Source organism: Scylla paramamosain, chromosome 14, assembly GCF_035594125.1.
Source record: "Scylla paramamosain isolate STU-SP2022 chromosome 14, ASM3559412v1, whole genome shotgun sequence".
In the NCBI taxonomy this organism is placed as follows: Eukaryota; Metazoa; Arthropoda; class Malacostraca; order Decapoda; family Portunidae; genus Scylla; species Scylla paramamosain.
Genome location: NC_087164.1, coordinates 3005527 through 3030567, shown reverse-complemented (window position 1 = coordinate 3030567; position 25041 = coordinate 3005527). Strand labels below are relative to the sequence as shown.

The window sequence follows — 25041 nt, the reverse complement described above, 5'->3', positions numbered from 1 at the left end:
GACCGTTCTCATGCTATTTGCGATAGAGAGGTGGCCCACAAAAGATACTTGAGCTTTCCATCACCAGAATCTCATGCACTTTATATTTCTGCCTGGAACCATGTTCTCCAACTAGCCAAAAACTCTTTCATCAATAGAAAATGTCAAAATCTTTTAAGATCTAACTCTCCTAGTGACTTCTGGCATTTAGCCAAAAATATCTCCAATAACTTTGCTTCTTCTTCTTTCCCTCGTTTATTTCAACCAGATGGCACCACTGCTATCACATCTATCTCTAAAGCTGAACTCTTTGCTCAAACCTTTGCTAAAAACTCCATCTTGGACGAAACAGGGTTTGTTCCTCCCTCTCCTCCACCCTATGACTATTTCATGCCACCTATTAAAATTCTTCACAATAATGACTTCCATGCCCTCACTCGCCTAAACCCTCAGAAGGCTTAAGGACCTGATGGGGTCCCTCCTATTGTTCTCTGAAACTGCGCCTCCATGCTTGCACCTTGCCTAGTCAAACTCTTTCAACTATGTCTGTCAACATCTACCTTTCCTTCTTGCTGGAAGTTTGCCTACCTTCAGCCTATTCCTAAAAAGCGTGACCATTCTAATCCCTCAAACTACTGTCCTATTGCTTTAATTTCCGGCCTATCTAAAGATTCTAAATCTATCTTCAACAGGAAGATTCTTAAACATCTATCACTTCACAACCTTTTATCTGACCACCAATATGGGTTACATCAAGGCCACTCTACTAGTGATCTTCTGGCTTTCCTTACTGAGTCTTGGTCATCCTCTTTTAGAGATTTTGCTGAAGCTTTTGCTGCTGCTTTAGACATATCAAAAGCTTTTGATAATCTGGCACAAAGCTTTAATTTCCAAACTACCCTCCTACAGCTTCTATCCCTCACTCTGTAACTTCATCTCAAGTTTCCTTTCTGACCATTCTATTGTTGCTATGGTAGATGGTCACTGTTCTTTTCCTAAATCTATTAACAGTGGTGTTCCTCAGGGTTCTATCCTATCACCCACTCTCTTCCTATTATTCATCAATGATCTTATAAACCAGACTTCATATCCTATACACTCCTATGCTGATGATATCATCCTGCACTTTTCCAAGTCTTTTCACAGACATCCAACCCTTCAGGAAGTAAACAGTTCACAATGGGAAGCCACAGAACACCTGACTTTTGATCTCTCTAAAATTTCTGATTGAGGCTGAGCAAACTTGGTATTGTTCAATGCCTCAAAAACTCAATTCCTCCATCTATCAACCCAACACAACCTACCATACAGCTATCCTCTCTTATTCAATGACACAACTTTCCCCCTCTTCTAAACTGACACAAACTTTCAGACAACTATCTCCTCTTCTTCAATGACACTCAACTGTCTCCTCTTATACAATGAACATCCTCGGTCTTTCCTTTTCTCATAATCTAAACTGGAAACTTCACATCTCATCTTTAGCTAAAACAGCTTCTAAGAAGTTAGGCATTCTGAGATGTCTCCGCCAGTTTTTCTCACCCCTCCAGCTGCTAAATCTGTACAAGGGCTTTATCTGTTCATGTATGGAGTATGCTTCACATGTCTCGGGGGTTCCACTCATACCACTCTCTTAGACAGGATGGAATCAAAAGCTTTTCATCTCATTAGCTAATCTTCTCTAACTGACTGTCTTCAGCCTCTTTCTCATCACTGTAATGTTGCATCTCTAGCTATCTTCTACTGCTATTTTCATGCTAACTGCTCTCTTGATCTTGCTAACTGCATGCCTCCCCTCTTCCCATGGCCTTGCTGCACAAGACTTTCTTCTTTCTCTTATCCCTATTCTATCCACCTCACTAATGCAAGAGCTAACCAGTATTCTCAATCATTCATCCCTTTCTCTGGTAAACTCTAGAACTCTCTGCCTGCTTCTGTATTTCTACCTTTCTATTTTTTTTTTTTTATGTAGGAAGGATACTGGCCAAGGGCAACAAAAATCTAATAAAAAAAAATGCCCACTGAAATGCCAGTCCCATAAAAGGGTCAAAGCAGTGGTCAAAAATTGGTGGATAAGTGTCTTGAAACCTCCCTCCTGAAGGAATTCAAGTCATAGGAAGGTGGAAATACAGAAGCAGGCAGGGAGTTCCACAGTTTACCAGAGAAAGGGATGAATGATTAAGAATACTGGTTAACTCTTGCGTTAGAGAGGTGGACAGAATAGGGGTGAGAGAAAGAAGAAAGTCTTGTAAAGCGAGGCCACGGAAGGAGGGGAGGCATGTGGTTAGCAAGATCAGAAGAGCAGTTGGCATGAAAATAGCGGTAGAAGACAGCTAGATATGTAACATTGCAGCAGTGAGAGAGAGGCTGAAGACAGTCAGTTAGAGGAGAGGAGTTGATGAGACGAAAAGCTTTTGATTCCACCCTGTCTAGAAGAGCAGTATGAATGGAACCTCCCCAGACATGTGAAGCATACTCCATACATGGACGGATAAGGCCCTTGTACAGAGTTAGCAGCTGGGGGGATGAGAAAAACTGGCGGAGACGTCTCAGAACACCTAACTTCATAGAAGCTGTTTTAGCTAGAGATGAGATGTGAAGTTTCCAGTTCAGATTATAAGTAAAGGACAGACCGAGGATGTTCAGTGTAGAAGAGGGGGACAGTTGAGTGTCATTGAAGAAGAGGGGATAGTTGTCTGGAAGGTTGTGTCGAGTTGATAGATGGAGGAATTGAGTTTTTGAGGCATTGAACAATACCAAGTTCGCTCTGCCCCAATCAGAAATTTTAGAAAGATCAGAAGTCAGGCGTTCTGTGGCTTCCCTGCGTGATATGTTTACCTCCTGAAGGGTTGGACGTCTATGAAAAGACGTGGAAAAGTGCAGGGTGGTATCATCAGTGTAGGAGTGGATAGGACAAGAAGTTTGGTTTAGAAGATCATTAATGAATAATAAGAAGAGAGTGGGTGACAGGACAGAACCCTGAGGAACACCACTGTTAATATATTTAGGAGAAGAATAGTGACCGTCTACCACAGCAGCAATAGAACGGTCAGAAAGGAAACTTGAGATGAAGTTACAGAGAGAAGGATAGAAACCGTAGGAGGGTAGTTTGGAAATCAAAGCTTTGTGCCAGACTCTATCAAAGGCTTTTGATATGTCCAAGGCAACAGCAAAAGTTTCACCAAAATCTCTAAAAGAGGATGACCAAGACTCAGTAAGGAAAGCCAGATCACCAGTAGAGCGGTCTATGACTTGAACTCCTTCAAGAGGGAGGTTTCAAGTTACTTATCCTTCAATTTTTGACTACCGCTTTGGACACTGTTCAGGGGCTGGCATCTCAGTGGGCTTTTTTATATTAGATTTTTGTCATCCTTGGCCAGTGTCCCTCCTACATAAAAAAAAAAAAAAAAAAGATAATCCATTAGCAGTTTCAAATATATTTCTTTAGTGACAGTAGTGTTTTTAGGGAACACAACAAGATCACTGAGGCTACTGAAAGTAAAACACCCCCCAAACCATTAAACTCTGCAGGTATTTTGTGGTTTTCTGAGTGTAGTGGGATTCATTGGGATCTGAGCCAGGCCACCTGTACTCTCTGGTAGACTGTATGCCACATATCTGAGGTCCCATCATGATATTTCTCTGCAAACTGGAACCTTTTCTTTCCTTGTGAGTCATTTATAAGTGGCTTATTATTGGCACAGTGACTGCTGTACCCAAGACACAAAGTATCATGGACAGTACGGAGAGAAACACCAGCTAGTATGTTAGGATTCCCTTCCTTAATTTGATGTCCTGTAAGGCTGGGATTGACTTCCAGTTGCCTCCTGAGAAGTGTCATTGTCCTCTCAGGTACCTTAAGTGGCATACCAGATGGCTTTTGTGGAAGTGGTATGCTTTTGCTCCTGCCAGCTTTAATTTTTTGCATGAGCTCCTGGACAGTCCAGAGCTTCAACTCCCTTTGATTGCAGATTTCTTTGCTACCAAGACCTGCTTCATGATACCTTGAATAGTTTTCTCATCAGTGTCCTTTCTACCCATATCCACTAGCCTCTGATATATAAAAACAGAAGCACAATATGAGAGCAGAAAGCAGAAAAGTGAAAAGGCAGTCTCATGTATCAGCTCTCTTTGACAACTGATAATGTGTACTGAGAAGCACCTCCACACTGTATGAGAAGGAAGATGTACCTTACTGCCAAACATACAACATCTCTCTCTCTATGTACTTAGCTATCTTGCAAGAAGAGAATTACACTTTGTGTGGAAAGTATCATGCTGCCCCCATGACACAGTATCTTTTCATGCAAACTATAAAGGTGTTGACAGGAGTGAAAAAAAACTTGCTATAGTTTTTTTTTCTTTTTTTTTTTTTACTATTTTGCAAAAATTACCTTTCTGAATTTTTGTAATTGAATATTTTCTCACTGTGCCGACTTATGAAGGTTTTGCTGTATGTTGGAGAAATGTACCGAACACAAAAAATATATCTCTAAAACTATTCTGCATTATTATTTTTTTCATAATTAAACTATCCAACTCAAACAATAAAAAACTATAATTATGTAACCATTCAAAAGTTACCTTTACAGGAAGATAAATCCTTGAATCAACTTCTATCTTAAGTATTTTTCAGTTTAAATCAACATAGTAAACAGCTTCCTAACTAACTTTTTTTTTAAATGATGGTAGCAACAATGACAATATTACTGATGATGATAAGTACTTTAATGTACAAAATAACTCACAGTAAGAAAGGGATGATCTACTACTTGCAGGACCCGGTTCTCAGTGAGTGTATGGACCACCTCATCACGCTCGATGATCACATCTTTACGAAGGATCTTGATGGCATAGAAATGGTTGCTGCTCTGTTAAAGTAAGAAAAATTGTTCTTCACCCTTTCTCCTAGAAAATCTTTACCTAACTGCATTTTTTGTGTAAATAGGGATTAATATATATATATATATATATATATATATATATATATATATATATATATATATATATATATATATATATATATATATATATATAGTCCAAATATTAATTAGAATTATTAGTATAAATTCAGTTACTAAATTATCCTTACCTTTTCACGACAGAGGATAACTTTTCCAAAGGTTCCTTTTCCAAGTAATTTAAGAAATTCAAAGTTATCTAATGTCTGAAAAAGAAAATATTGATTGTCAAAATGACTCAACAGCAAAACATAAAGTACATATATCACATTCTTTCATCAAGTTGATCAGATGCACAGCCAAAACAGAAGTCAGATTTCCCAAACCTTGCTACAGTAACTACTCAAGACGCAAGGCATTAAGGCATTACAATTACTCCCTGACATCTGTGAAGCTTAGGAAAAGATACTATTTCAAAAGTATATATATAGTAATTATAGTCACTGCAGGGTTAACTGTTCTTGAAGTGATGCATCTTGCTTCCTTTTCCCTTTCAGCACAATGACTGGTTGGTGTTCTCATAGCATTCTTGCCACTTCCTTAAAGTTCTCATATTTGAGATATTTTCAACCATTGTATCAAATGACATTTACTTGATTTTCAAAAGGATCAATAGGAAAACAATAACAATATTAAAGTGATTATCCTTCAGAAGCATTATGGAAGCGAAATATGTACATACATATAATTTACATACTTTCATCCAAATGACAGTTGACACCTGTCACAGCTCCAGAGGCATATACTGACATTTATACAGATCAGTTTTGGTAGACTGAATAGTTAACATTTTGATATTATTGTTAACTAAAAACTTTTTAATCAGCTTTAGGGAAGACTAACTGATATTTATATTTAAGAACCTGGGGAAGTGATAAGAATCTAATGTCCACCAATTATATTTCTGCCACAATGAAAGGGACTGAGGAGACAAGGGATGTCACTGCAGCAGCTACAGCTCTTCAACCCTTATGACCAAAAAATTTATAAGAAAATTGTTTTCGTAAACCAAGAGAGAACACAAGATAAGATAGGATTAAATGGGAAGCCCTTTGGAATGTTCTCTGAATCCACAGGAGGAATTTGGATTATTTGTTGGAATATGAGTGTTTGTGTGAGATGGTGAAAGAGCTTGGAGAATTGTATTATATGAGTGCAAGTAAGACAAGGATAAGTAGTCCTTGGTTGTTTAATATTTTCATGGAAGATGAAAACTACTGTAAAGTAGCAAATGTTGGAGCAATGATGCAATGGAATAAAATAGGGTAGGCTGTAGCTTCATACTTCTTTGCAATGAGACTTTCTTATTAGCAGAAAGTGAAAGGGAACTTCAGAGAGTGATAAATCAATTCCATGGTATACATATGTGATGAAAATTAATGGTGATTGTTGAGAAAAATAAGTGATCCTTTATGAGAAGAAACTGGAGAAGTGCAACTTTAGGACATGTGCTGCAGTAGGAAGGTGTAAAGCATTTACAAGTGAGAGAAAGGAAGTGAAAGATTTTTAATTATCTGGAGAATGCTTTGTAACCATAAAGAGATGGATGGAGAAATAAAAGAGAAGGCTATGGGAGATAGGGATATGAAAGGAAGAAATGTTTCTAGGGATGTAGAGCAAAGGAAGGATTATAATTTTCCAGCTATAATGGGCATGTGGATCACTGATTTTGTGAAATAAGACAAAACAATCAAGAGTGCATGCAGTGAAAATGAAATATTTGAGAAAGGCATGCAGGATGACAAGATAGGAGGATAAAAACAATGAACACGTGTATGAGAGATGTGGTATGAGCATTTGTGCCTGTGGTATTGTATTGCGGTTTTTATACTTGAGAGGGTAGTGATTACACTAGTCCTCCCTGAAAATCTCTCACCAGCACCCCATTCACCTCTTTGCTGTTTTGAAAAGCGTGCGCTGGACACAACACATTCAGTGACCATGTAACTCGCTAAAGCGAAAATATTTCGCAATAATCATGTCAAACCCAGGCAGAGGAGGATATTAGTTAGGCATAGGAGGTAGTAGGAGATAAAAGTATGGATTCCCGTGTGAGTAAGTAGCACCAATAAGAACCTCGACCAATCACCAACTGCTAGAATATGTGGAAGGATACCGACGCCCTTACCTCATGGGGCTACACAAGCCTCCTTCCTTCTTTCTTGCCCTGACACTCTTCCCATGCAGACACACGCTCTCCTGTACCCAGGCCAGAAAACCAGACAATGCACTCAGGCAGAAATGGTGAGTTGGTGACCACCATATGCTGACAACACCTAGTGGGGCAGCCAGCAGAGAGGTGATGCCTCAATCCCTCCTGCAGGTGCTGTTAAGGAACGGACCACCAAGAGACAGGAACAGACTGCCAAGAGACAGGAAGGGACCGCCAAGAAAGAGGGCACCACGTCAAGGCACTAGAAACCATGAGGCCCACCAAGGACAATGAGGGACACCTTGCAGATGCCTTGCTGATGCCTTGTGAAACAGGAAGACATGTTGCTCTTCTACTCCTCAGCCTCACATCACCAGCAAGTCCAGGTGGCCACCTGAGGCCATCCCACCTAGACCTCAACCTGCTTAACAAAGTGGATAGATCATCCATCCACACAGTGCACACATAAGTATTTCAGGATCGCAAAGTTTGATAGCTTAGTTAAGCAGTCCCACCTCATGGTCTTCAGCCCTAGAGAGGGGGACTTGTTAAGTAGGGATCCTCCTTGGCCTGGCTTTCATCATGTGAGTATTGTAGTAAAGGTATTTATTTATTTATTTGCTCTCTTTCACTCAAACCAGCAAATGATTAATGTTTTTGGTTTACTTCAGTTTTACTCCAGTTAATCATATATCTTTATATCTTTATTTATTTATTTCATTTTATTTTTTTTCTTAAAATATGTGACTGGGGAATTGGCACAGTATGAGTTATAGAGGGTCTGTAACTCTTCTTCAGTGGCTGTGGTGGGATACTTCACTCAGTGTTTGGGGAGAAAATGAGTAGCTGGTCTGAGTACGCAGTATTTAACTCTCTCAATATGATGATGCCTACATAGACATCATGAAACACCAGTACAATATACAATGATCATAATTACATTCTGTTTTAGTTGTTGTTGAGTGATCCTGTATTCTGTGCTGGCTCTTAGCTACAGTCTCCATATATAGTCCTTAAGCTTCTATTGCTCCTCCCATCATCCCTGTTTCCAGCCATCACATAAATGAACTATGCCATGTCCCACCCTTTATCCAGAATGAGGAAGTCTCATTGGCAGAACCTTACATCACAGTTTCCCCTTATGGTCCCTCCTTTGGCCTTCATATCCCCCTATCCATCTCTTGATCCCATTCCCATCCACCAGGGAGGGGAGACTGTAGAGGGGTACAGTTCCGTCCTGCCTGGTTCATTCCTTGTCCTCTTACGTGTGTGTGTGTGTATGTGTGTGTGTGTGTGTGTGTGTGTGTGTTGATGCAGGTGGGAAGGTTGTCTTATCAGTGTCAAATGTCAACATAGCCTGATGCTCAATTACTGATGAATGCAAGTAGTGGGTGCATGTCTGTTACTTCTTTTTTTTATGGAGAGGGAGAGAGAGAGAGAGAGAGAGAGAGAGAGAGAGAGAGAGAGAGAGAGAGAGAGAGAGAGAGAGAGAGAGAGAGAGAGAGAGAGAGAGAGAGAGAGAGACTCCCCCACCTGTTCAAACACACAGCTGCCAACTAATCTCTTTTCTGATAACTTCACCTTCCCTACCCTCCCTATTCATTTCTCCTTCACCCATCACCACCTCTTCGGTAATACCCTCCAACCAACCCTAAGTGTAAATGTGTGTGTGTGTGTTTACCTAGTTGTATTTACCTAGTTGTATAATGCAGATTCAAGCAGGGCTCATAGTGTTCTGTCTCCATATACTTATCCAACATTTCCTTAAATTTCTGCACATCAGATGATGTAACAACCTCTTCAATAAGACCATGTATGTGTATGTGTGTGTGTGTGTGTGTGTGTGTGTGTGTGTGTGTGTGTGTGTGTGTGTGTGTGTTTACAGGGCCTGAGCTACAGTTGTGTGGTCCCATCTCCATATCTAAACTTGTCCAGTTTTTCCTTAAAGTTGTGCACACTCATTGCTGCTACTACATCCTCACTTTGCTTGTTCCATACTTCTATATTTCTCTGTGCGAAACTATATTTCTTTGTTATTCAAGCATCTTCTTTTTCTTATTTTTTTGCTGTGGTTTCGTGTGTATCTGGTATTTCCTTCTTCTCTTAGCAGCAGTTTCTCATTATCAATTTCTTCCACTTTATCTTTTATACATGCTTCTCTAACTGCTGACTATCCTGTATTATCACTCCCAGATCTTTCTCTTCTTATACTTTTATTATTTCTTCATTTCCCACTTGATATGTCCATTTTGATCTCCACTTTTTTTCCATTTTTAATACATGATATTTTTTCACATTAAATTCCATCTCCCATTTCTTACTCCCAGATTTCATTTAAGTCCTTTTGTAGAATTTCACAGTCTTTGTTGCTTGTTGTTGTTGTTGTCTTTGTAATATTGCATCGTCTGCCAACAAACTTATGTAACTCTTTACTCCTTTAGGCATATGTAGATCAAGAAAAGTATTGATGCCTGCAATGATCCTTGTGGTAATCCACTATCTACTTCCCTCCATCTTTTACTACCTTTCTCATTTCTCTTCTCTTTAAGTAACTTTCCACCCATTTCTTTTCATTTTTCCATTTAATCCTTCTATATTTTCTAGCTTCCATATTAGCCTGTTGTGGGAAACTTTGTCAAAAGCTTCTTTTTAGATCTAAGTACATGCAGTCTACCCATCCATCCCACTCATCAAATTTGTTAGGCATGATCGGTTTTGTCTAAAGCCATACTGTTTTTCTGTTATTATATCATGTTTTTCTGGAAAATTTGTCCACTACTTTTTTATCACTTTTCACAGACCTTACATACTATGCTAGTCACTGATACTAGTCTATAGGTTAGTGGTTCTTCTTTCTTTCCATTTTTATAAACTGGCACTACATCTCCTCTCTTCCATTCCTTAGGCACTCTTCCAGTTGATAATGAGCACTTTATTATGTCATATACTGGTTCAATTAACTGTTTCCTGCACTCTTAAAATAAAACCTGATATTCCATCTGGTGCTGTTGCTTTCCTTTCTTCCAGTTCCTCCATCATTTTATAAACTTTTCTTTAATAACCGTAATTTCCCACATTTACTTTTTTGTCTTCATATCTTGTGGTTCTTTCAATTTTTATTCTTCTGTGAAAACATGTTGAAACTTTTTGTTTAGCAATTCACTCATGTCTTTTGGGTCTTCATATGTTTCATTTCCATCCTTCAGCCTTTCTAGTTTTTCTTTTAGTTTAATTTTTCCATTTATGTGTACATGTGTGTGTGCATGCATGCATGTGTGTGTGTGTGTGTGTGTGTGTGTGTGTGTGTGTGTGTGTGTGTGTGTGTGTGTGTGTGTGTGTGTGTGTGTGTGTGTGTGTGTGTGTGTTGTAGTTACACCCAGAAAAAGCCAATTCCTGCCTCATATTTCTACAGCAACTGAAGGGTTGACTCAGAGAGAGAGAGAGAGAGAGAGAGAGAGAGAGAGAGAGAGAGAGAGAGAGAGAGAGAGAGAGAGAGAGAGAGAGAGAGAGAGAGAGAGAGAGAGAGAGAGAGAGAGAGAGAGAGAGAGAGAGAGAGAGAGAATTATATTATTATATTAGAAATTACGTAAGTTACCACTCGCAGGCCTACGTCATATTTGAACAATGCGCACTTTTTAAGCATCTGTAGTAAAGGGGTTAAGGCTGACCACTGTCTCCTGTGCGCAGTGTCATGGCTTGCGATTGGTTATACTGCAGCGCTGCTGTTCTCATGCTGAACAAGGCTTACAAGGCTTTGGATTGGATGCTGAGGCTCAGCTCTTCTTCCTTGATATACAGCTCTTCCAGACACTTATCTTCTCTAAGACACTTGTCTTCAGGGCAGACCATGATAACTTCTGTGTTTTCTTCTAAATCATCACAAACTGCCCCAAAAGACAAGCATCTTAACATTCTAGAAGCGCTGTACATCAAGGAACAAGACCCAATCTTCAACATCCAATCAGAAGCCTTGAAATCCTTGCCCAGCATGAAAACAGCAGCCTTGCAAAATAACCAATCACAAGCCACGAGGTCACATGCAGAAGGCAGTGGACTGTCTTAAATACTGCCTACTCCAACCAGCTACTCATTCTCCCCTCAAACATCGAGTGAACCATCCCACCTCAGCCACTGAAGAAGAGTCATGGACCCAAAATCACAATATGGCAGAGATGACATCATCACACAACACACAAAAGAGAATCAGACAATTTTAAGGAATAAAGAGAAAATCCTTAAGAAAATACAAAATGCAGGAGTTGCCATCACTTTCAACCAAACATATTTGAAAGAGAATCTTCTGCCCATATACACTTTACACACACACACACACATATATATATATATATATATATATATATATATATATATATATATATATATATATATATATATATATATATATATATATATATATATATATATATATATATATATGAGATAAGCAGAGATACACCAGATTTCCTTCTTCACTTACTACAACATTTCACCTTCACAGAAGTCATCATCTGGCTAAAAAAAAATTATAAAAATGAAGTACAAAAATCATAAAATATCAAATTACAGTAGAGACAGGATAAAAAATAAAAAAAACAGTAACCAAAAGGACAGGCAGGCATGCATTAACAAAAAAAAAAAGAAAAAAAAACACTATGTGACAAAATAACCTATCAGCAGTGGCTACATGACAAAGAAAAAAAAATCAAGCAATATAAAGACATGAACCTATAGACAAACCTTGTGTGTTCTCACCTGTGGTGTGATGAGGACTGACAGAGTGACAGTGTGAGGACTAGATTAGTTACGAACCCGGAACCCCAAAGCTCCAAGCAGATTTTATAAGTAATGTAATTGTGATGAAGACAGTTATTTAATTCAAGTTTCAGGTGTTTAATGTAGCTTCTAATATTTTAGTGTCTGTATGTGCATCAGCTTTATATATGACTTACATAAAGCTGACACACATACAGACACTAAAATATTAGAAGCTATTTACATTAAACACTTGAAACCTGAATTAAATAACCAACTGTCTTCATCACAATTATATCACTTACAAACTCTGCTCGGAGCTTTGGGGTTCCAGATTCGTAACTAATCTAGTCCTCACACTGTCACTCTTTGTCAGTCCTCACCATACCACAGGTGAGAACACACAAGGTTTGTCTATAGGTTCATGTCTTTATATTGCTTGATATTTTTTTTTCTTTGTCATGTAGCCACTGCTGATAGGTTATTTTGTCACATAGTGTTTTTTTTCTTTCTTTTTTTTGTTAATGCATGCCTGCCTGTCCTTTTGGTTACTGTTATGTTTTTAATCTTGTCCCTACTGTAATTTGATATTTTATAATTTTTGTACTTTATTTTTATCATTTTTTTTTGCCCAATGATGCCTTCTGTGAAGGCAAAACATTGCAATAAAAGAAGAAGGAAGTCTGTTGTATCCCTGCTTACCTCATCTATTACTCAGGACCTGTTCTATTATAGAGAGAGAGAGAGAGAGAGAGAGAGAGAGAGAGAGAGAGAGAGAGAGAGAGAGAGAGAGAGAGAGAGAGAGAGAGAGAGAGAGAGAGAGAGAGAGAGAGAGAGAGAGAGAGAGAGAGAGAGAGAGAGAGAGTATAAATGGGCAGGAGGTTTTCTCTTGTACATATTTCGTTGAAAGTGATACTGAGTTCAGCGTTTATGATTTTCTTCATGATGTTTTCTTTTTCTCGAAGGAGTGTCTTATTCTCTTTGGTAAGAATATTGATGATTTTCCCATAGGATATCATCTTCGCCAGATCGTGATTTCGGGTCCTTGACCCTTCTTCAGTGGTGGAGGAGGTTGCTGTCTTCTCAGAGGTTGTATAGAGAATGACAGGCCAGTGGCGCGGGCTCCTTTTATGCAGCTGCCTCAGGTCTAGGTGAGGGCAGCTTGGCTTCTGATTGGCTGGGAGCGGCTGGGTTTAGTGAAGCCTAACCTAAACCCAGCCAATCAGAGGCCGAGCTGCCCGCACCTAGACCCAAGGCAGCTGCATAAAAGGAGCCCACGCCACTGGCCTGTCATTCTCTATACAACCTCCAAGAAGACAACAACCTCCTCTGCCAATGAAGAAGGGTCAAGAACCTGAAATCGCGATCTGGCGAAGATAATATCCTACGGGAAAATCATCAATATTCTTACCGAAGAGAATAGGACACTCCTTCGAGAAAAAGAAAACATCATGAAGAGAATCATAAACACTGAACTCAGTATCACTTTCAACGAAATATATATATATATATATATATATATATATATATATATATATATATATATATATATATATATATATATATATATATGTGTGTGTGTGTGTGTGTGTGTGTGTGTGTGTGTATTTATAGTCAACGACATATGCGATCAGAACTCCCACCAACATGAGCATTACATTGCACAAACTGGCAACTTTCTCCTTCTCAGGCTGAAAAAATCTGCCAGGAGAAAATAACTACATGGCTACTTAAGTTAGCCCCTCATGTGTTTTTGAGAGTGCAGAATAATGGATTCAGCATTTGACAGATTGACATAAGGAAAGCATGTTTTGTGATCACTCCTTGCTTCATCTAATAAAACCGCTGTGTTTCTTTTAAACAAAGTGTTCTACTGAAGTGATGTGTGATGCCTGGAAAATATACAGGCCACAAATGCACAGTATGTGTTAGATTTTGACTAGAATAGTGAAACACAGAAAAAAATAAACCATATAAATAGTGCAGTGAAAATATTCATTTGTTTTGCATCTAACCAGCATCACACATAGCATAGCCTGACTACAACATTAAGGTGGAGGGTCATGCCTTTGGAAGGAAATCAGCTGTATGTGCAAAGAGGGTGATCTGTCACTAAACACAAAACACTATCCCAGTTAATAACCTGTGCTTTGTCTCTGAATGCAGTATGCTGGAGTGCCCAAACAGGATATGCCTAGTGCTGCTCCATGGACCCAACCCCAATGCAAAAAGAGCACAAGTAAAGGCCTCAAAAGGAGGGGAACTCTAGGATAGAGTGACCGTTCCAAGATGGAAACCAGACCACATCACCTGCAGCCACTACCAGGTCCGAGGCAAACACATCATCATCCTGGCATTGAACGTCTTGGAGGTAATGATTGGTGAAGACTAAATGAGCCTTCCAAATCACTGCCTCCAAAATGGCTGAAATGGGCCTGTTCTTCCAGAACAACACAGAAGTAACAATAGCTCTAATATCATGTGTTTTGACTTTCAGCAAGAGTCCCAATTCCTCCAGGAAGACCTGATAAGTTTTCTCTGAGGAAGAATTAGAGGGTTGCTTTAGACACTGGTCTCAATTTGTTCTTAACAAAAACAAAAAGCTGTTGAGGCCATGAGGATGACGCCATTATCTTTCAGAAGCAGGGAAGGCTCTGACCAGAAAGAGCAGATGCTCCTCTTCTACCAGATCCACAACTGAGGCATGAGTACCAAGGCAAAACTCTGGAGGCACAAAATTTTTCTCTGTATCCATCTTGGCTATGAAGTTCAGAAGATAAGAAAGAAGCAAGTCATCACCTTCCATAGCAATCAAAACTGACAAAGTCTGTAGCTCCCCAACTCATGCTGTCATGATGACAACCAGGAAGGGGGTCTTCTCTGATAGGTCCCAGAAAAACAGCCGGTGCAGAGGTTCAAATGGAAGCTCACTCAAGACTCTTAAGAACCAAATCCACATTCTACCAAGCAGGCCCATCCCAAGACCTAAAACCCTTCTTGGAAACTTATTTTATAAATCCCTGGAATACTGGCCCTCTAAAAAGGTCATTTCCGTAAAGATGGAAAACACTACTGTGCATGGCCTTGTAACTCTTAATCACCAAAAATGACAAATCACACTCATGTTTCAGGTACAGTAAGAAGTTAGTGAAATTAGGGACCAAACGGTTAGAAATTATATGCCCTGTCCATTAACACCACTGACAGTATCTCCTCCACTAAATCTGGTAATTCACAACAGTGGAAGATCATCAAAACTAGGCCAGATACTGCAAGGATCCCATAGAGAAACTACTATAGCAACTAAAGGATGCGTGTGGGAATTTTCGAAGAACTGTCACTGACTGATGTAGTAGGGAGGTAGATGCCTCAGCATGTCTGTCATCACCTTCTAAAGGTTGGGAAACCATCCCTGTATGGGCCAAAAAGAGCCAACTGAGGTGAGGTATATTCCCTTTGACACCAGAACAGAAAGATATTTGTTGCAATTGCCATGGAATCCAGAAGTGGAGAGAAGAGGTTCAGTCAACAGAAGTTCAGACAGATGACAAATAGATCCATGAAGGAACATCCCCATAGTTTCTATAACTGGTCTCACACCTCCTGGTGTAGAGTCTGCTATATGGAGATGATCTAACGACACCTGCTGAGACAATCTGCAAGAACATTTGGTGATCCCTTGATGAACTGTGGCACCAGATGAACATTGTGAGACTTTGCCCAGGCTAGAATGGCCTCGGCCTCCTCATTCAAGGAGACAGAACAAGTGTCTCCTTCCTTGGCCAGATAGGGATGTGCCGTAAAATTGTCTAAGAAGAGAACGACTGTGCTATACTGCAGCGACATCTTGAACCACTGGAGGCCAAGACGAATGCCCTGAAATCTAGATTGATGTGGAGTCCGGCCTCCACTTCTTCCCAAACTCCATTCACTGAAACTTGCAAAAGGAATGCACCCCAGCTTTCCCTGGATGCATCTCTGAACAAGAAGTTTTCCAATACCAATAGCTGAAGAGGTTGGCCTGCCCTGAGATTCTCCTCTGATTGCCACAAGTGAACTTCCTGAATGATCACGTTTAGTATGACTGGGGAGTCTGGGAATTGCAAATTCCTTTCCTGTGACTGATTTAGCTGCAGATGCAGATTTCTCATATGGCACCTTGCTCTTGGAATGAGGTAACACAGAGAAGACATTTGCCTGAACAAGGTTAACTATAACCATTCTTTTGCTGGAGAGCAACTGAAGCTGAAGAACAACTCAACCCAGATCAATGGAGTGTCCAGATGTGTACAAGTCAGGAAGACCTTCAAGGAGTGGGAGTGGATAGCCATCCCTAAGAAGGTCATAGTCTGAGTAAGAGAGAAAAACTAGACTTTTCTAGGTTGGTTACAATACCCAATCTCTGACAAAGAACAAGTAGTTCCTGGATTGCTTCTCTATTGCCTTTGAGACAGGTGCTATGACCCTTGTGAAAACCTGTGGAGCTGTCAAAAGGTTGAAGCATAGGGCTCAGAACTGATAAGCCATGCCCTGCCAGGAGGAACACAAAAACTTCCTGCTGTCCCAATGAACTGGAACCAGCAGGCATGCATTCTTCAAATCTAATCCAGACGTTGTGTCATAAGGCTGCCATTACTGTCCTCACCATCTCCATCTTGAAATGGGAGAGGTCCGGAATTGGGCAAAAATCCTCTGTGGCCTTGGGCACCACAAAGAACCCTGGATCCTCAGGTGCTTGTCCTATCGTGCCCATGCCTCACAAACACCACACCTCATGGTTGAGGCCTATAAACCTTCCTGACTCAACCTGGTATGACTACAAGGGATGAGGAGTGGAGGAGAGAGGAGGGCAAAGGGCAAATTGGATCCTGGACCTGTCCCTCAGGATCAACAAAACCCATTCCTCAGCACCAGTCCCCTGCCACTCCAAGGCATGCTGGGCAAGACAAATGGCAGTGATGATGGCCAGAGCCAAGGGAATCAAGAGTGAAAAAAAAGCCCTCTCTTGGCTTGAGACTGACCATACAACTTGAAACACTAAGCTGGGTGGCTCTGGGGCCCTAGTTTCTTCTGCTCTCTACAGTGGAAGGAGAACAAAGCAGACTGTGAGAAATCAAGTCTGGAGAAATCCATTGTTAAAGGCTGAGGTCCTCCCCTTCAACCAGGGGTGTGCTCACCCAAGGACTAGGTTTAGCTAATGCCCTCATTACCTGTTGCTGGACTGACAATGTAGTATTGTCCTTTAAAGCTTTGATGACCCCCCTTTACAACCCCCTAATAAAAAAAGAGATAAGAATCAATGGGGGACTCCCTGAGTTCCTCCCTGAGCAGTGACAAAAGGAGGAAGGAAGGCCTGCTAGAAAGGAATCCCTTTGCAGGACCATGATGTTTGCTAGGGTTGTGATGGAGTCTACTGAACATGGCCAACTGCATGGTGCAAAAGGCCTAATCAAGCCAGGCCTTCAAGTGCAGAAGGAAGGAAGCTGTCTCAGACAGTTACAAAAGACCCCCCCCAAGTGCCCAAACAGTGAAATTCTGCATCATCCTGATGGCGGTCAAGGACCAGACACTACATATCCACCTGATTCACCCTCACAAAAGGTTCCTTTACCTTAAGGGATAAGAATGCTCTTGTTAACCTTGGTCATTTGATTTAGGTGTGGCTGGTCATGCACCTTGCAACAGCGGTGGAACTCCCTTGATGGGTAACGAGCCAGATGTTCCACTGATTGGTCCTCCTTTCCTAGCATTTTGACAGCTCTATCCCATGTGTCAGTGATAGTCAGGGTGGGTTTGAAAACACGCATCTTCTTGGTGGGAAGTGGTGAAGGCAATGTGGGTCTTTCCAGATTCCACCATCACATTTAGAAAACAATGGGGGGAGGAACTGCAAAAAACCATAGAAGTCCACTGCAGGAGCACAAGAATCTAAGGCCGCATCTGCACTGATAGCAAGAAAGCGGATGAGCAAGAGAGCAAGAGAGTGCGGGTGATTTTGAGTGGCCACACTGGAAGTGATTTAAGAAAGAAGTTGCCATGGCAATGGGCTTCTGCCACTACACCACCTTCCCAGCCACCTCCACTCACTTCAACTGATTTATTGGACACTGAGTTCAAGGTCATGACTGACAAGTTCATCACCAAAGGTCTGTATACATGCTATCCATGACACTAAATGATGAGGATGTCAAGTCAGAATGTGGTAAGAAAGGAAACCATATCTTAATATGGCAGAACATAATGATGTATTGTAAAATAATTATACAAGATACAAGAGAGGCATAGCATTGCTATAAAGAAGGCAGGGAGTAAGTGGCCTCACAACACATCATCCTTCACCCTCACTGTGGTGAACAAGAGCCATTGTCAGTGCTCACCAAAAATGAGGTGAAAGAGTCTCGTGGTTCGTTTGTGTGGCAGTTTTTTAAAAATCTGCTCATACCATCATGTTTGGGAGACTTTTATTTTCAAGATGAGAGTTTATTTTAGCATTCACATCATAGCTGCTGAATATGACAGCCATAAGTAAAATGTGTTACAAACATTTTAAAGTGGTATTTTGACTTCCACTCGTCATAATTTATTTTTGCTTCTACCAAACTTTTATAAGTATAGCAGAATTCTGCCAAGTGTAACGCTATCAACTAAAATGCCCTATCTAATTTTTGAGGTGAAATACAGCAGATAATATAGAAACATCTCTGTGATGTTGCTCATTCTGATCCAACAATCTTGCCAAGAAAAGTAAACTGTTGTCTCTTCTCACTTCTTGCCTTTCAACCTGTGGGGATGCCATCCTTTGGCCACTGCCAGTGTGGCCACCTACACTGGTTGTAATGTTTATATACTTTCTTGCTCTCACTCTCACCCACTTTCTTGCTCTCACTGCAGATGTGACCCAAGTCTTGCACCTCCTCCAATAAATCAAGTGAAATATCAGCTCCCAGCCAATGTGACATCACTAGAGGTGAGGCCACTGAACATGGAAGTCCAAAATCAATAGGCAACAGCTGGTGACATTGTTCTGTCAAGGCCTGTCACACACCACTCCAGTTGCTCACGTAGCCTAGGTTGCTTATACCCCTCCTCTGTTGCCCATTGTGTAATGTGTACCCTATGCAACAACTTGGAGCATGATACCTGCAGAGGGTGGCCACCTGCCGCAGTGGCAGTGGAAAAGTTGAGGCAAGAAGGAAGACGTGAAGAGGAATTTCTGCTGTTCCCTCTCGTGTTGTGGACAAGGGGGATAAGGGAACAGGCCCCACTGTTGTCTCAAACCTAATATTCTCCAATGGCTGCAGAGGCTGTACATGCTGAACTGTCTCTTGTGTCCTAGTACCACTCACAAGCTTGGTCTGACCCCAGGCCTGAGACAGGGACTGGGGTCCAATAGCCTAGTTTCCCAATTGTGTCCTCTGTTTCTGCCATGTCCCATGGGACCCAGGCACAGCATGGGAAACTGGACCTGCCACCAAAGGAAAAGACTGCTTATGCCACCATGCCAAATCCTCAGGGGTTATGCTTAGATGTGGGGGCAGCATGGGCAGGGGTCTGGCCACTATCTCCTAAATCCAGCCCCCTTCTCCATTTTCCCATCAATACCATCCTCTGGTACATTAGCTTGAAGCAACTTCATGCTTTCTACATCACCATGACCAAGGGTGGGTTGGCACTGGACTCCAGGTTGTATAAGCTGAGAAACAGAGGTTAGCTGGAAGAGAAGGCAAATCAAGAAGAGAAAAGTCTGACAATACTTAGCACTGAGCGAGTGAAAATGAAAAAGCTAAACCCACTGTAGCAACTGGAAAAACAGAGTGAGCAATGTCAGCAGAAATCTGTGAGGCTGAATCTTCTGGGCCAACAGAAGAGGAGGCAAATTGAAAATCAACTGCATTTTGTCCTAGCAAAGACGAAAGTTGAGGCTCCTGAGGCGAGAGGGGGCAGGGGAAGAGTCCTGTAAAAAGAAATGGCAAGCTCTGCTCTTTTGGCCTGCAGCTTTCTGTGGTGGCTGAACATGTTGGCAATGAAAACTGGAGACCAGTCTAGGCATTCATTACAGCACAAATCCACAGAGCAAAGATAAAAATGGTAACTGATACAAGCATTATAAGGATCATGGGTAGCACTAGGAATAAATCTGTGGCATGTGGAACACAAACATCTGAAGCTGGCATGATCACTGCTCATAGTCACCTCAGAATCAGGGGGTGGAGCAGCTGAGATTCAACCACTTCCTGGTCATAATCTGGAGCCTCTCATGAGGGGAAAAAAACCCTCCCAGAATATCAGAAGAGCCCAAAAAAGGAGACAGAACTGCCATAATGATGAAAGGGTGCACACAAAGACCAAAATGGGACACAATCAGAGAGGTGAGTCACAACGCATCAACACGGTCACCACAGTACAAACATTGGAGTGCACATGTGCAGTCAAGATGGCCGCAGCATCCAGGGGCAACAGTGGACTCAATTTTAAGGTGTTTATTGGTGTTACTGGTGTTGTGGGTTCAATTTGCACATGGGACAAAGCCTAAGCTATGTTTGTTGCAAGTTAGATGTGAGACAAACATTCAAAAGCTAAGTGATTATGTATATGATGTGATTAGACTATATGAGGCACTGCATGGAGAAGTGAGGTAAGTGCCAATTTTTAAAAACTTCAGAAATTGCAGTTGAAGTTTTTGCAATTTCAACCTACAATATTTTGGTTGTTTTTAAAACTAGAAACATCATTAAAAACATAATGAAGCTTAGTTAAAGATGAAACTGCCCACACTATGTACAAAAAACAAAAAAAATAAAAAAACACAAATAAAGAAACAACCTTGGGTTCTGAAAAAAAAAAGGTATAAATAATTAGCAGGCACAGTGCACAATGAATAGCATAATAAGGAGGACTGGTGTATGCTCAAGCAGAGATGACATGAGTTGGAACACAATACAAATTGTTGAAATCAATGTAGCTAACACGATCATTTGGAACTAGTTCAAAATTGTCACTAATCACAATAAAAAATATAACAAACAAAGTAACATCAAGCCAGCTAGTAAAAATAATAAGAAATAAGGTGGCAACTGTGCCACTGCCTTGCACCACACTGGGAGCTTACATCAATCATCCAAACTAGTCTGCCAAGCCAGCCTCAGTCATGCCAGATGTTCACGCAAGAGTTTTTTTCCCCCCGAGATTTTCTGACCTATTTCCACTGTTGTTTTTCGGTGAATGACATGCTCAGATGAAGGAGGAAGGGTGAAAATAGTAGTACATGGTAGTAACTCCAAACCCCGAGGCTGGTGCTTACCCCACTTCTCCATACAGCGCCTCATATACAGGGGGTCCTTGAGTTATGACAATTCCATTCCTGCTCCACTTTGTAAACCAATTTTTGGCAAGAGTTGAAACCAGCCATAATAAACAGCAACAAGTTCCAAAAAGAGCAACAAAAACAAGAGAATGAATGATGAGCGCACAGCCAAGACCAACCAATGCTTCCTTCCTCAATCTATCGTTATATGATGATGTATTCCCCTGTTGTGCTTAGTAACTAGTTCTTTGTATTATTTTTATTTTTTTATATTTTTTAACCAAATTAAAGGAATTAAAGGGCAGGGACCCACAAACTGATCCAACTAAAGGAAGCAATAGCAGACAATACACAAAACTAAATAGATAAAACAAAATAAAAATATAATACTTTTTTGCTCTCTTTATTTAATTTTGAAAAAAATTGTTAGGTGTATTGTGTGTGGTGTAGTGCAAAAAAGTAAGAGATGAATGTATTAGAAGGCATGCTGGTACCATCAGCGTAAGTGTAGCACTAAAAATATTTTCTTTAAAGTAAAGTATTGGCAAAGGTGAATGTACAGAGACATGCACTGCAAGCATCATAACCAAGGACACCCTATACATGATTACTCATTGTTTTTTAGTGTATTATGGGAATTAACAACACTAATCTTTATCAAAGTATACTGATATGTTAATTTTGCATGCTGTTTTATGAGATTTTATTTCATTCAATTAGGTGCACATTAGCTGGCTTGTGATATAATTTTATTCATGAGAGCATAATTAGTCTCTGAGTTTTCTTGGGTATCTTTAAGAAGAAAAGCTAGGAATGTAAGCATTGTGTTTTAATTCTGGAGAATTTGGGTTAAAATTATATTTTAATTGCTGGCTTTCATGATCAAAAAGTGTATATTTATTTTATGGATTACAATAAGAATGATATATCTTAATACTAGCCACTCTCATCATTCATGGGAATTAGGTAACAGATATCCATTAATGTTGAAAATCCATAAATAATTGATTGATGCGCTTACCACTTATCCTTATACATCACTGAGGACACCCCAAATCACTAGTGTAAGGGTTCCTTAGTCTCCCTCAGCTGTATAGCTGTATATAACTTATTTCACCTACACACCAGGGTTTTCAGCACTCGCCTGTTACTGAAGCTGTACATTACTCAAGAGATCTATCATATAAAAAAGGGGTTGTCTGGGCTGCAGCTCCCAATCTTAAGAGGGAGCCTTAGAAATGACGAGGGAAAATTAAATGCAATGCTCGGAGTGATGAAAGGAGTAGGATGACTAGAAGAAAGGATGTGTGAATTCAAAATGAAAGGATATGAGGGGACATGGAAGAAAGATGAGCAGAACGACTTGTAAAAAAGATATTAGGAAGCATAGCTTTTCCTACAGAAGCACTGAAGTCTGAATAAGTTGGTCCATGTAAGAAATATTCATGAATTTAAGGAAAAGTTGGATACCAACATATATGGAGACAGGACAGTATGAGCATGGTTCTTTTGCCTTATGCCACAACTAGGTCAACACATACATATACACATGCATCCACACATACTTATACCCAAACACACACAAAAGTAAACAATAGAGAGAAGCTACTGTTGTTATTAATTTCTGTCTGTCTCTCAGAGCACAAGTGATGATCACAAGTCTATGCAATATGCATTCATGATTTTAACCCTTAAACTATAGAGACCTCAGTCCAGTGATTTCCTCACCTCCAAAGAAATATAGACAACATCAAGATTTATATATGAAGTATCATGATTGAGAAAAAAAAAAAAAGAAATGTTAAGTATTATGGCTGATCAAAGGGCTACAAAAATAATCGTAACAAAGATTGGGTTATCAAAATTTGGCATGCTGAAACTCTGAGGGTAGACAGAGGATTCTGAATGAGGAAGGGAAGGGCAGACAGCTACAGGCTGCAAGCAGATGAGTGTCTAAAACCCACTTAACAACATTACTTCCTCATTTTTGTTTCTTTGTATGTGTGTGGTGTGTTAGAGAGAGAGAGAGAGAGAGAGAGAGAGAGAGAGAGAGAGAGAGAGAGAGAGAGAGAGAGAGAGAGAGAGAGAGAGAGAGAGAGAGAGAGAGAGAGAGAGAGAGAGAGAGAGAGAATCTTATCAGCATTCCCCCCCAGAAGAGATAAAGGGCCTCTGAATGTCTGAATGCCAGTGAATGATTATGCACCACATTTTTTTTTTATAAAGTTATTCAAGAACAGCTTCAGGACTGATGTCAAAAGGAACATTTCTAAACTTTTTAAAATCAGCTGGCAAATCTTTACATAGTAAACAAAGTTAGTGTATAATCGTATCACTGAAAATTTTGTAAAGCAAAAAGTCTGGCTGTGCTTCAAAAAGTTTCAAAGTAAGCATTACAATTTTCCTTTTCTTCTTGGTGCCTCGCAATCCCGGTGCATCATCACCATCGTCATTCGAGTACTTGAAATGTATCTGCTTCACTCTACTGAACTCCTGGATCTCAAAACGACGATCTGATGGATCAGGTGGAGGATCTGATATTCTCTCAGATACCTGTTTGATGGCTTCCATCCATGACTCCCTGCAACAAAAAAGTAAATAATTAAATAAATACATTATAAGAAAAAAAAATAAAATATATATATATATATATATATATATATATATATATATATATATATATATATATATATATATATATATATATATACACAAACACACACACAATAAGTGTGGTTGATATGTGTGTGGTAAGGATTTCACCCACCTTGAACTAAACTGAGTACAATAGAAGGCTATGGAGGAAAAAAAAAAATTCTTTCTTTCTAGTACTTTATTGGATATCCTTTGGGTTTTATGACAAGCTCCACTTGCTTTGGAAGAGAGTCTGCTACAGTCTGGAGGTAAGTTTGAGTCATTGGAGTCCCACAGCTGCTGGATGGCATCCTTGAGCTTCAGTACCAAGGAGTAGTTCTGCAACCCAGACTTAATCTTTCCCCAGAGGTTTTCTATTGGGTTGAGATCAGGGGAGTTGCCAGGCCAGGGGTTGAAGAAGCAAATACTCCCAAAATCAAGAGCATCAGTCACTAGTTTGGCTTTGTGACATGGTGCCCCATCCTGCATAAAAAATATCTGCCTGGTATGCCTCCATTGACGGGTTAAGATGGTCTATCAGCAGGTCCAGGTAGCTGTGCTGATTTATTCAGAGGTCCTTTGGGAGGAAGGCTGTAGTAGGAGAAACAGACCCAAACCATGACTGAATTGGAATGCTTAATGGTGTGGCATGTGTACCGTGGGTCCAGAGGGTTGCTGCCGCGTTTACAGCACACATAATTCCTGTCACCATCACTCACATTAAAAGTACTCTTGTCACTCCAGAGTACTTTCCTCCACTCCTCCAGAATCCAAAGTCAGTACTGATGAGCAAAACTGAGCCTCACTTGTTTATGGTGCTTTGTTATCCAGGGTTTGGGAACAGTGTGGCATTTGTGGTACTTGATCACGTTGTGCAAGCAGTCTTGAAGTATGTGTATTGCCACATCACCAAGTATCTTGGGGTTTTTGTGCTTTAATTCTCTTGCTGTAAAGTCAGCTTGGACTCCACTTGCATTCTGATGACATTCAGGGTCCTGTTCGAAAGCACCTTCCCATGACTTTTCTTATAGGTCAGGAGGGGATTGGGTCCAGCGTCACGTATTTTCTTTGTTCATAACTGAACTGTATGGACTGAAACTTCTATATACTCAGCAATATACCAATTAAACATTCCCTCCTTGTAGAGGGAATGTATGACCTCTATTGGAGCCTCTGTGAGCTGCTTTTTCTTCACCATGGTTAACAGTAGAAGGATTGGAAGTAAGCGTGCCTTGCAAAGAAACTGGTGGGAGAAAGAACCA

At 40.4% G+C, this 25041-nt stretch overlaps 1 protein-coding gene across 1 annotated transcript in view; it reads right to left on the bottom strand.

Annotated features, from left to right (window-relative positions):
- The window catches only part of LOC135106742 (RAC serine/threonine-protein kinase-like), a 181323-nt gene that overhangs the window by 106954 nt on the left and 49328 nt on the right, over window positions 1–25041 (bottom strand). Inside the window, exons 4-6 of the mRNA XM_064016010.1 lie at window positions 23543–23726; window positions 5072–5146; window positions 4728–4850 (exon numbers count right to left, since the gene is read on the bottom strand). Of these exons, the coding sequence (XP_063872080.1) occupies window positions 4728–4850; window positions 5072–5146; window positions 23543–23726 (382 nt within the window). The remainder of the gene's footprint in view (window positions 1–4727; window positions 4851–5071; window positions 5147–23542; window positions 23727–25041) is intronic.